Source organism: Sceloporus occidentalis, unplaced genomic scaffold (assembly GCF_023333645.1).
Source record: "Sceloporus occidentalis isolate IW3139 unplaced genomic scaffold, rSceOcc1.0.p SCAF_36, whole genome shotgun sequence".
In the NCBI taxonomy this organism is placed as follows: domain Eukaryota; kingdom Metazoa; phylum Chordata; class Lepidosauria; order Squamata; family Phrynosomatidae; genus Sceloporus; species Sceloporus occidentalis.
The window spans coordinates 4,115,746-4,128,625 of record NW_028317016.1 but is presented as its reverse complement, the minus strand read 5'-3'; the positions used below and the strand labels follow the sequence as shown (position 1 = coordinate 4,128,625).

The 12,880-nt window shown below is 41.6% G+C and overlaps 1 protein-coding gene across 1 annotated transcript; it reads right to left on the bottom strand.

Annotated features, from left to right (window-relative positions):
- Window positions 1-4,388: 4,388 nt before the first annotated feature.
- Window positions 4,389-6,376, bottom strand: LOC149297862 (S-phase kinase-associated protein 1). Its single transcript, XM_089488101.1, has 5 exons — window positions 6,280-6,376; window positions 5,730-5,803; window positions 5,018-5,161; window positions 4,743-4,883; window positions 4,389-4,475 (listed from the first exon to the last, which is right to left on the bottom strand). The coding sequence occupies exons 1-5, from the start codon at window positions 6,374-6,376 to the stop codon at window positions 4,440-4,442; spliced, it is 492 nt and encodes a 163-aa protein (XP_089344227.1). The 3' UTR covers window positions 4,389-4,439.
- Between the last annotated feature and the right edge of the window lie 6,504 nt (window positions 6,377-12,880).

Below are 12,880 nucleotides of genomic sequence, written 5' to 3'. Positions count from 1 at the left end.
AAGGCCGTAGTGGGTTAATAGCATCCTGGCAGTGAGATATTTGAAACAGAAACAGAACTAAACCATATGAAACAAATAAAAAACATGAGTCTAGAGCGAGCACGTATAGAACAGCCAAAGACTCTGGACGCCGAAGCGTCAAGTAGTGAGCCCAAAGACCTAGCGGTAGGTCATGAACCAACGCCCCACCTCCGCAAGGAAGAGGAGCGGGTCGGCTCCGGGGGGAGAACATTAGAAAAAACATAAACCCCAAAACAGAAAAAAATGGAGATAGGAACCGAGCGACGCAACGGACCCAGTAAAACCCACATGGGTGACGGCGGAGACTAACGAGAGCGACAGCCTAGGGCATGAAACTGGGTTGACAAAAAGGCCGAACCACAAATGTCAAAGAATACCATAAAAGTAATAAACAAATAAACAAAAAGGCGACAGGGCATGACCCGAACAACCCCCTGTACCAAAGGGCAAAGGCCACACATACGTAAACAACATTATAATCTGTGCAGGCCGCGAGACAAAAGGTAGGGAGACAGAGGTCCTACCGGGAGAGGGGGATAGGCATACAATGCAGCGTAACACAGTGGAGAAACGGGGTGACGCGTGTCCACCTCAATGAGAGGCACTAAAGGGGTGATTCAGGGGGACTCCCCAGATAGGTAGCAGCCGAACACTCCCCAACCCAACCAAAACCTGTCCGTAGGGCAGCAGGGGTCGGCACACACAGTCCATAAGCGGACTCACAAGACGTCGGTCCGGGGAGAGATCCACGGAAGTCCTAGTGACCTCGATATGGCAGCCGACGATCAGTTCAGTCAACAAGGGTGTCCAGATGTTGTGTGTCGTCTCTACCGCGTTGCCTCTTCTTACGCTGCGGTCTTGGTGACCAGGCCTTGGCTGGATCCGACAAACTCGAGGGTGGGTGGAAGGAGTAATCCCACGCAGGGATGTCACAATGTGGGAGGCCCAAGGCCTCGGTGAAAGGCCGTACGTCGTCCGGCTGCCGGATGATATGTGTGGCAGATCCCCTCCGAACCAAAAGAGCGAACGGGAACCCCCACTGATAGGGGATGTTCGCCTCACGGAGAGCCCTAGTGACCGGCTGGAGCATCCTGCGGTTCTGTAGAGTCACGGGTGACAGATCCTGAAACACTGAAATAGGGCAGGAGTCCCAAGTAAAGGTAGGTCGAGAACGAAAGGCCCGCATAATGTCTTCTTTGAGGGGATAGTCCTGGAGGCGACAGATGACATCCCTCGGAGGCAGAGATCCAGAAGGTTTCTGCCGTAAAGCCCTATGCACCCTGTCAAAGCGAACAGGGGTTTCAGCATCCCTGGTGAGAACCTTATTGAATATGGCTGTAAGCGTGGTCGATAAATCTTCATGCGTGATCGTTTCCGGCAGACCTCTGATCCTAAGATTGTTGCGTCTGCTTCTGTTATCAAGGTCATCTAGTTTCCTCGTTAGTTGCTGAATAATAGACGACTGTTCCCGCAGTTGTGAGGTGAGGGAGTCGACCGTGGCAAAAACACGAGGTTGTTCCTCTTCCAGAACCGCTACGCGTTCGCCAACATGGCGTATGTCTGCCTGTATGGCCGTTAAGCTTGATCGGATTCCTTTAGTGGCCCGATCGACGATATCTGCTATATCTTGCTTGGTGGGGAGAGAGTCGATCTTTACTCGCCAGGAATCCACCTTAGGGTCGGGTGAGGACTGCTTGGGATCCGGGACGGACTCCTCGGCTACATCACTGTCCAAGCTAGCCGCGGAAGATGGCGGCCTAGCGCAGGAGTCCCGAGAGTCTTGGTCAGGCGGAGGGTGAAAGAACGTCCGCAACGAGGTAATTGACCCCTTTTCTTTAGATCCCGATGGTCTTGGGGTGCCAGGAACCTTGCCATGCTTTCCCATGATGGGTTAAGATGCTTAACCGAAGCTAAGTTTTGTCCGCGTGCGTCGGAGCTCTGATCCTAAGCGTCCATGCTGTTTGCTGGTCAGCCACGCCCCTCCAAATGCTAGTATTTTAACTCTTTCCATGCACCATATCTACCACCAGTCTTTGTCAAACTTTGTGGTAGTCATTTTTTTGCATTTGGTTTTCCACACACATTTTACTTCAGGTATGAATTAAAAAGTTCTCATATATATCACAAAACACCCCAATATGTGTTCAGCAACATCTCCTGAGTACAGTGATACCTCACATGAATGATTTTGCCTGGCCGTTTGGGGGCAAAAGGACCACATTTGGGGCATGCGCATTTTTCAATGTTGAACTTTGGCATTTGGGGATCCACTGCCCATGCCCTATTTGGTACATCTTTGAACCGGGCCATTTCAGTGTGCCAAACAAAACCATATATTTTTCAAAACTAGACACCACAGGGTATTTTAAATGCTGGTATTTTAACTCTTTGCATGCACACATTTTACCACCAGCATGTTTCCAAAGTTTGCAGTAGTATTTGTGTGTGTATTTTTCCCACACACACCTACTTTATGTATGAATTTACAGCTCCTGGTATATGCCGCTGTCACACGACACCCCATAATGTGTTCAGCAACATCTCCTGAGTGCAGTGATATCCCACATGCATGGGTGTGTCATTTTTATGGGAACTAAAAGGCCACATTTGGTACATGTGCATTTTTCTAATTGGAAATTAGGTGTGTGGCCATCCTTCCCCCGGTGTTAATTGGGACGTTGTTGAACCCGGCCAATTCAATTTACCCCATCAAATCATACCTTTTTTAAAAGTAGACACCCCACGGGCATTTAATATGCCAGTATTTTAACTCTTTCCATGCGAGAATTGTTTTAAGCTAATATGCTAATTTTAGGACTTGCTCACAAAAATATATTTTTTATATATATATTTTTTTTTTTGTCTTAAAAAAATTAACATTTTTTTTCAACTTGGAGGTTCCCCTGATAGTGACATCAGTGGGAAATGATTTTTACATTTTACTAGTTTTTTACTATTTTTTTTCTAATTATTATTAATTTTATTTTTTAATTTATTTTTACTAATCACACTGTGATTAGAAAGCTGGGTTCCATTGACTTGCATGGTGAATGCAGTACCTGTATTCAACCTGCAAGTGGAGCCAAAGTTCTCTAGATGGTCTGGACCATCTAGCGAACTTTTAAAATTTGTTGGTTCCTGTTACAGACCATCTTGCTTGATGGCGAAGATCATCGGCAGCTGCGGCTGTGACCGCTCTCCGGAGCGGTCACAGCCCATCGAAAGGTAAGTGTTTGGTGTCGCTGGATGCCTCCTGATCGAGGCATTCCAGCGACACCATTTAAGTTCCTGGCACGTCAATTGTCGTAAAGCACATGCTTTTCCGTGTCGTGCCAGGACCGGCAATTGTCGTTAAGGGGTTAAAAAAAAAAAATTATAAACAAAAAAAGCCTGTAGACTACAGGAACCCTCTAATAGACTGGCTATGTCTGCTCTTCAGTCTTTGCAAGATACCCATTCCCTTTTCTAAAAAGCTTTCCACATTTTTGGAAATTTACAAAAGGTACACCCACATTACCGTACATAAGAGCCACTTGGTTACAAACAATTATTTCAACTGTATTTAACAATTGATGCAGACTCCTTTAAAATCAGTTTATTAGCAAAGGTCAACCTGTTCTTCTAGACAGTTTAATTTATAATGAACACTTAAACACAACACCATGAATTAAGTTTATATCCAAGCTAAAATTGATTAGTGGGGGGCACCCTGGCCTTTTGTAGAGCACTTGCATTAACCAAATCAGAGCATAAAATAGGTCCTGCTACAGCGCAATCTTCCTGGCATCAAGGAAAAATAAAAGGTCATTCACATGACCTTGGAGACAATTCCTTTACTGAAAATCTTACAAACATGCAAAGGAAGAAAGGAACAGATGCTGGTGCTTTCCAAAAAGAGGTCTGTCTTGCAAAAGCTATCCCTTGTTATATAGCTGCAGGCTTGGGGAGGGAAGCCATAGAAAGGTAAAGCAGACCGCCTCATGACTACTCCTATGCATTTTTATATATGCTCTTTACCATGCAATACCTAAATATTACCACAATTTGTAACTGAGAAATAAGTTGAACATTTATTCATTGGTTTTAATATTACACAAATATACTTTACAGAGTAAGGGTGAAGTATAAGCACTGATAAAGAAGAGTGTGTAAACCAAGAACTTGGATGCTACCTTTCATTTAGAAAGCACGCACACATCACAGATTTATTATTTTAAAAGTCACACAAGATTACAATGGTAAAGTTCAGTTTCAGGATCTGAATCTTAACAAAAAAAAAAAACAGGACACAACATGCAGCAAAAAACACCCTGCTGCTAGTTTGATAAGCTGCTAAATTGTCTATTATAAAACAGAGCAGTGCAACTAGTTATTTGGAACGATTCTTACAGTGTTACAATGAGAACAGGTAAATCATTTCACTTTTCTTCACACCACTGATTCTCCTTGCGTACCTAAAATATATAAATAAAGTGTTATAAAGTAAAAAAGTCCCCATAACCCTCAGCAATAAAAATGTGGCAAAATAAATCCTCTACATAGCAAATAGCTGAGGCAGGGGTGTAGGGAAAGGGGTAAATACTTCCACAGCAACCACACAGAGGAATCGGTTATCATACACTTTAAATTAAGTTTCATGGCTGGAGTGTTCATTGAATGCTCAAAGAATATGCTTTTCATGGGTCCTTGAATGTTTTTTTGTAATAGAGATTATTGCTTACCTGCGCCTCCTCCTCTTCAGTGAAGTCATTTTTGATGTTGAATGTCTTTCTGATTTCTTCTGGAGTTTTGCCTTTAATCATGTTTGCTACCGTCTTGCACGTGACATCCAGCAATCCTTTGATATCCAAGTAATTTGCAGCCTGGAATAAAAAGATATTTGCATTATGAGAGAGGTTAATAGAAAGAGAAAAACCAGTGGCTTCATAGGACACCGTTATAACATAATAACATTGAACCAGATATGGTACTAGAATAGGATTGAAAGAGTTCTTACTAGAATAAGTTCAAACAGTGTTCCTTGGTCTACTTTGAGAAACTCTTGGTCCCAAACAGGAATATCATCTGTCCGTTTCTCTTTATTCTCATCATCCTCGGGAGGAGGTGGATCATCTTTGTGATGGGTACACCACTGAATAACCTAAAGCACATCATTTCCAACTTAGAACACAGTTTAAAAGGAGAAAACATTCAATAAAATAAAAAAAAAAATAAAAAAAGGGGTCAAGTATGAATGAGCTGCTCAACCTACTCTACTGAACAGCATTTTTATCTATATGGAACATTGAGCACAATTCCCACTATTGAATGTTCAAACCTGTCTGAGAGAACTGATAATTTTTTGCTTCACTCAAAAAGGAAAATGTATAACATTTTAGGGAATATCCAATTCATCCCTAAAAACGTTTGTTTATCTACCCCAGACATTTTGTCATGAAATGTCATAATTAAACCTAAAATCACATTTTCTCCAAACATACCAGGCATCATGTGCTCAACAGTTCTGGAGAGATGCAATTGGAGAGATTAGTAGCTAAACAACTTCTCCCCAATACAATTTGTGAATGGCATTTATAGAAGATACGATTGCAATTGAGGGGAGTCCAGGAGCCAAGAAGAAAGATTTTCTAAGCATTTTACATACTGTCGCACACAACACACCCTCAGTAAATAAGGAGTTTAGCCAAAAGCTAGGAGAGGTTACTTACTTTTTTGAGAATTGCGGCATTTACATTTGGAAGGGGAACAGGGTCATCATCACCTTCATCATCCATGCCAAGATCTGGGGGGGGAAAAAAAAAATCTCATAATGCCAGGCCTAAATACAGAAGGAATGTAAACAAAGTAGGCCATTACCAGGGATAATTTAATTGAGCACTACAAGACCTTTATGGAAAGATATATGTATGTGCGTGCACACACACACACACACACTATAAGGGATAAAATACATAAATAAATGACACCTTTATTTGCATTCCTTCCCCAAAATAGACAAAAGGTATATTGTGGTGAATTAGTATAGTTTAGAAAAAAGAAAAAAAAAAAAAAAAGGCTTCAGTCCATCAAGTTCAACATTTCACACATACCTATCTCTAAAGTTAATCCAAAAGAAAGCAAAAAATGTTTAGTCCTACTTGAGGCAATTACCAGTTGTGCCACAACAGGGGTAGAAAATCCTTCTTAGAAACTGTTGAGATATATATAATTTATTTAAAATATGTCCATAAAACCAAGGTTCTAGACATTTTAACATACCTTCTAACATTGTTTTGATGGTTACAGACTGCTTTGCAATTTCAACATCGACTTCAAAAATCTCACCATCAGAGCTCTGCAGTTTTATTGAAGGCATCTGCAAAATAAAACAATGTTAACTGCAACATACTCAAGAATGGTTGGAGACTCATGTCATCACTATGTCCAAGTTTGAAATTATCTGCCATCAGTGTTTTTCTCTCTAGCTGCAAAAACCTCAAACCTTATTCAGTATTCTTGTTTAACATCCAGAAGAGCTTCATGCTTATCCCGGGCATGTTTTCATTTTGTCAGTGTATGAACCTCTGCCACACCTGCTTGAAGCCTGCTCCACTTATCTACCACAATCTCAGTACAGAGGGGAAAAAAATAAATAAATAAATAAATAAAGCACTGCACTACAGCAGGGAACGCCTCTGCTAGAACTATTAACGCTGCCCATCTTACACTGCGTCTTGAATTACAGCCAAGCATGACGCAACACACATTCTCAGTGTGCTGGACAACAGCACTGCAGTCTACCTTTTAACTGGAAACACCTACTCTGTCAGAAAAACATGATACTGTAGACAATTCTCTTAATACAAGTAGTAAAGTAATACTTGCCCTACAAGCTACACATTAATAAAACATGGCCAAATGATGAGTGACTAGTTTCAGTAGAACATGAAACGTCCACAAGATAGTGGGATAGGCAAAATGTCACACGCTATACAGTTTTCAGATTTGGAGTTGTACTCCTTTAATACAACTCATAGTAATCTGGGCCTAAATACCTGCTACTAGCATTGAACACCAGTCACCATGATCAGCTTTGAAGCAGATACAGAATAGCAAGTCAGAAGTACAGTTGGTTATAAATAAATACAAATTTAAAAAAATTAATGGACAATCTGTCATACGGAACAGTTACTTATTAAATACAACAGTGAATAGCAACAAAAAGCTCCTACAAATGGTGCTAAAGCAGCCATACGCTAGCTTTACACTTATTCCCCCTATACAATACTAAAAGCCTAACAAATGCTAATGAGCATAGACCTTCAAATCCATGTATGTTCTGCACAAGTCTGCACTGAATCCTAGAGCAGTCAACACCCGCTGCACCAACTTTCCAAGAAATGGAGTCTTACAATTCTAGGCTAAAGCAATACTGCATAAACACACAAATGTATCTGGTCACTTCTGGGTCAGGTAGTAGGCAGCAGCGTACGTGTGTGCTATGTAGGTAAAGCTGTATTAACCACAAATGGAATCCCTTTCATAAAACAAACGGAATTTTCTTACCTTATGAGGTCATTTAACCGTTTTAAGCAGGGTTACCGAGCAACCAAAGGCAGACTGTTGACAGACATGTTTGGTGGGAGACCATCCAGTAGACTATTACTAGACATAAAACTACATAAAAACAAACTAGTCTACTTATCCGTTATTTTCCAACACAGTTTCTCACCGTAAAAACCTTTGCCCCAATCATCCTTAGGTCAGCTTTCTCATACTTTAAAATGTAGCAGTTTACCACCATTTAACACCTTGAAAAGCAGTATTCGTAACCTGTTATTTTGGACTATTTTTTTTTTTAAAAACAAGACCACACTTTAGGCAAAGGGGGCTTTCTGGCAAACTAGTTACCACGGCTATGTAAGACAACATGATGGGCAGTCCTCAACACTGCAATAATGGCGGGGCTTACACTTATTTAAAAATAGGCACATGAGATGGACTAAATGGGTCTCAACTGCAGTACTAATTTTCTACATTGGAAAAACAACAATCACTGAGAATGCACTAATTTGGACAGAAATTACATAAACACACGCACAAATTCCCTGCTAAAAAGGCTGGGGACATTTCCATATGTAACGTAGACAGAAAACACCCCGTTTGTACTTGTCACCCAAGGACAAGAGGGTAAACCAAGCTTTGCATTTTTATAGAGGGGCTTATAACGTGCTTCCCCGCTAAAGATTTTCCCTTTAACCCCACGTCAACACATCCCTTCCTTCTAAAAGCAGTGATTTTCTTGGCATGTAGCTTTTATTCAGATGTTTCATTAGCAGGTTACATTTGTGACACACAAAATCAGCTATTTAGACGACTATTAGAATTGTGCTGGCATGTGTTACTTCAATTTGCCATCTTATCGCTTGTCCTTTTATTGGCATGTAGCAATTCAAAGACACAGCAGAAAGAGTAATACCAGCCTCCCGACATGCGACAAGAACTGCATTTACTCAATAAGCCTGTGCTAAGGGAAAGCCTACAACACAAGGAGCCAAATTATATACACACACACATACACAATGCCCCCCCCCCCCCCCCCAAAAAAGCATTTATAGAGTATTGCAGTGATAACTTTTTTTGTTTTCATGGCTACTGGACTAATACAGCCATTTACACAAATTATAAGATCAAGGTTACAAAAAAAAAAAAACACAACACATTCTACCAAAACAAAAGCAGCCCCCAAGGATTATAAATTAAGCACCAGTAATAGATGAGATCTTATTTTACATTGCAGTCAGTAACATACAGTCGTAGAACTCAATATGTGAAAGCCTGGGCTATCTGGCTTCCTTCTCCATGGGAGCCTAGATACCGAGATCATGGCTTCCGGGCTCATAGAAGGTCCGTCCATGTCCGTTTACAGGTTATCCAACTACAAAAATCAACCGATACGAATAGACGTTTCACGTACGGCCAGATTTCGAAATCGATACGATCGTCTCTTAACGCTCCAAACGGGACGATAAACACTAGTACGCAGAGAGCTCGGGCCTTTTACGATAGTCCGAGGCCTAAGTGCCGCAGGTGGGTACATCGGGGAATAAAACCAACACAGCCACTAATTAAGCCAGGTTTGAGACGGTAACGGAAATCCAAACGTGGAAAATCAACCATAGCACACAACTCACCGTGCCTAAAAGGTTCGCGAAACGGAAAAACAGGCCTCAAGTTCTGCGGCTTCTACCGCTCAGAGTACTCCTCCCACCGCGGCGCTGCGTCACTTAAGAGGGGAGGGTGGATGGGGAAAGTTGGTAACGCTAAGAAGAGTGCTATACGTCGTAATGCTCTAGCCAATCGAAAAGAGCCTACGGTTATACCCTGCATTGATTGGCGCCGAGATTTGACCCAACCAAGCGAGAGCAAGGCTCACCGCCTGCTAACAATAGCCAATTAGGGAGTAATAACTGCTGCGCAGCGCTAGAGCAGCGGCTATCCCGCTTAGCAACAAGGAGTGGTAACGGCAAGAGGGATTCGCCACGGGATGAATGTGCATTGTCATTTTGTATTTGGCTCTCGCAGACTTGCAGTTACTTCCTGTATACAATGCAGTTGCCATGCTATTAAAACAAAAGTATGTGCCTGTCAACCGTCATGAGCTACTGAGACTAGTGAAGTAAATGCTTCCTGTTTTCGAAACAAGGATATATATATATATATAGATATAGCACCCATTTTTAGCACGTCTTTATTCAACTGTGATTTTCCGATAACTTATGAATTGTATCACCACATAATATATATATAAATATATATTTGTCTCAGGACAAGTATGGCTTTCCTTTAAAATTGTAGTTATATAGATTGTAGTTACATATAAACCATAATATATATATATATATATATATATATATATATATATATATACCGTATTTCCTCGATTATAAGACGACCCCCAAATCTAAATATTAATTTAGGTTGAAAAAGAAAAAGCCTGAATATAAGACGACCCTATAGGAAAAAAAGTTTTACCAGTAAATGTTAATTCATCTAAACTATTTTTGAGAAAAATATTTTGGTTTTATTTCCTTCTATTTTCCAACCTGCCCCCAGTTATGCACATCTGCCCCAGAAATGCCTTATACTCCCTATATGCCACTGTGCCCCATGATATGCCTTTTAACCCTCTAAATGCCACTGTGCCCCATGATATGCCTTTTAACCCTATATGCCACTGTGCCCCATGATATGCCTTTTGACCCCCTATGTGCCACTCTGCCTCCAGAAATGCCTTATACCCCTATATGCCACTCTGGCATTTAGAGGGTTAAAAGGCATATTATGGGGAAGAGTGGCATATAGGGAGGTTTAAGGCATTCAGGAGGCAGAGTGGCGTATAGAGGGTTAAAAAGGCATTTCTGGAGGCAGAGTGGCATTAAGGGGGTTAAAAGGCATTTCACAGAGCACTCTGCCTCCAGAAATGCCTTATGCCCCCCATTTATAACTCCCCCCCAAACTTACCGGTGCTTGTGATTTCCCTGTCATGTAGCCGGGGCAGCGTGTAGATCCCACGCACTTCCGCTGCAGCCGGAAAGAGGCGTGGCTAGCAGCGGGGGTTGTCTGCGTCCATCGTGCAGACCTTCCCCGACTGTCAGAGATCATTTTATGTCAGAGAGTGTTTTATTTGAGCGACAGTAAAGGGTCCCATATGTCAATTTAGCCCCATAATGTCACCTACCTGTGTAGAAGGGGGAGACCCCCGCTTATAACTCACAGCAGCAGCCGCTTTGAAGAAGGGGAAGACGCCCGCTTCTACAATACAGCAGTCTCAGTGTTACATAGTTACATAGGCTGAAAAAAGACATGCGTCCATCAAGTTCAGCCTTTCCTATATCTGTTAATTTGTTGCTGTTGATCCAAAAGAAGGCAAAAAACCCCAGTTTGGCTCTTTCCAATTTTGCACTAACCAGGGAAAAAATTCCTTCTTCACCCCAAAACGGCAGTCAGATTTCTCCTTGGATCAATAAGCTGTTTCCCCATAATTAAAGATTATATCCCCTGAATATTATGTTTTTACAAGTATTCATCCAGTTGCAGTTTAAACGTCTGTACAGACTCCAATAAAACTACCTCTGCAGGCAGAGAATTCCACATCCTTATTTTCTTTACGGTAAAAAACCCTTTCCTCTGCCTTAGACTAAATCTTCTTTCTTCCAGTCTAAACGCATGATCACATGTCCTATGCATAGTCCTGTTTATGAACAGATTTCCACACAATGGTTTGTATTGGCCCCGAATATATTTATATCATGTTATCATATCCCCTCTGAGGCGCCGTTTTTCTAAACTAAACAGATTTAAATTTGTTAACCTTTCTTCATAACTATAGTGCTCCATCCCTTTTATTAATTTTGTAGCCCACCTCTGCACCCTTTCTAGTGCTATGATATCCTTCTTTAGAATAGGTGCCCAAAATTGCACAGCATATTCTAGGTGCAGCCTTACCGTTGATTTATACAGAGACAAAATTATATTTTTATCCCGCGAATTGATGCCCCTTTTTATACACAACAATATCTTACTGGCCTTAGCAACTGCTGACTGACATTGCACATTGTTGCCTAGTTTGTTGTCTATAACAATTCCCAAATCCTTCTAATTTGTCGTGACCCCTAATTCACTACCGTTTAGGGTGTAGGTTGCTTATGCATTCCCTACCCCGAAGTGCATAACTTTACATTTATCTACATTGAATTTCATCTGCCATTTGTGTGCCCAGTCCCCCAGTCTCTCTTGATCCCTCTGCAGCACTGTAATATCCTGCTCGCACTGTATTACTTTACCTAATTTAGTGTCATCCGCAAACACCGAAATATGACTTTGAACGCCTATTGCCAGTTCATTTATAAATTTGTTGAATAAAATTGGTCCCAGAACAGAACCCTGAGGGACACCATTTATCACTTACGACCAGCTTGAAGATGTACCATTTATAACAACTCTCTGTTCTCTATCTCTAAACCAATGTTCTACCCAGGAACAAGAATTCGCATCTAGACCAATCTCCTTCAGTTTGAATACTAACCTATTGTGTGGAACCGTGTCAAACGCCTTAGCAAAATCCAAGTAGATTACATCCACTGCAACACCCTGATCGACACTTCTACTTACTTCTTCGTAGAATGCAATTAAATTAGTTTGACAGGACCTATGTTTCATAAAACCATGCTGATTTTTGCTAATAATACTGTTCTTCCCAATTAATTCTCGAATATTATCCCTAAACAGCCCTTGAAATACTTTCCCAGCACAGAAGTTAAGCTCACAGGTCTATAATTTCCGGTAACAGAGTTTGAACCCTTTTTGAATATAGGGACCACATCTGCCTTCCTCCAATCCTCTGGTACAATTCCTGAAAGAAAAGAATCCCGAAAGATTAGAAACAGAGGTTCACTAATTTCCTGACTCATCTCCTTAAGTATTTGTAGGTGAATACCGTGTATATTACACTGGTGAAAACCAGTGTATATTAGTGTATATTGTTTTTTTCAGCACAAGTAGAGCTTCCTGCGACTGATCACGTCGCTTTTTGGACCGGATGTTCCTGGACCCTGGGCGCCCTCTCGGCACCCCCGAGTTCACCGACGCTCCCTCGGGATCACCCCGAAAACGACGGTTGAATGCTGTATGGGGCTCGGTGGCCTAAGTGTGGCGCCGGACTGTCTGGGCAAGGCGGGGTTATGTGGACATGGTTTATGGCCTTTATCTTGTGTTGGACTGTATATAAGCCCGTGTGTTTCCCAAGTAAAGAGTCCCTGTTTTACTTCACTACAAGTCCTGTCTTGTTATTGAGGTAAGCCTCGGCGCTACCCTTACC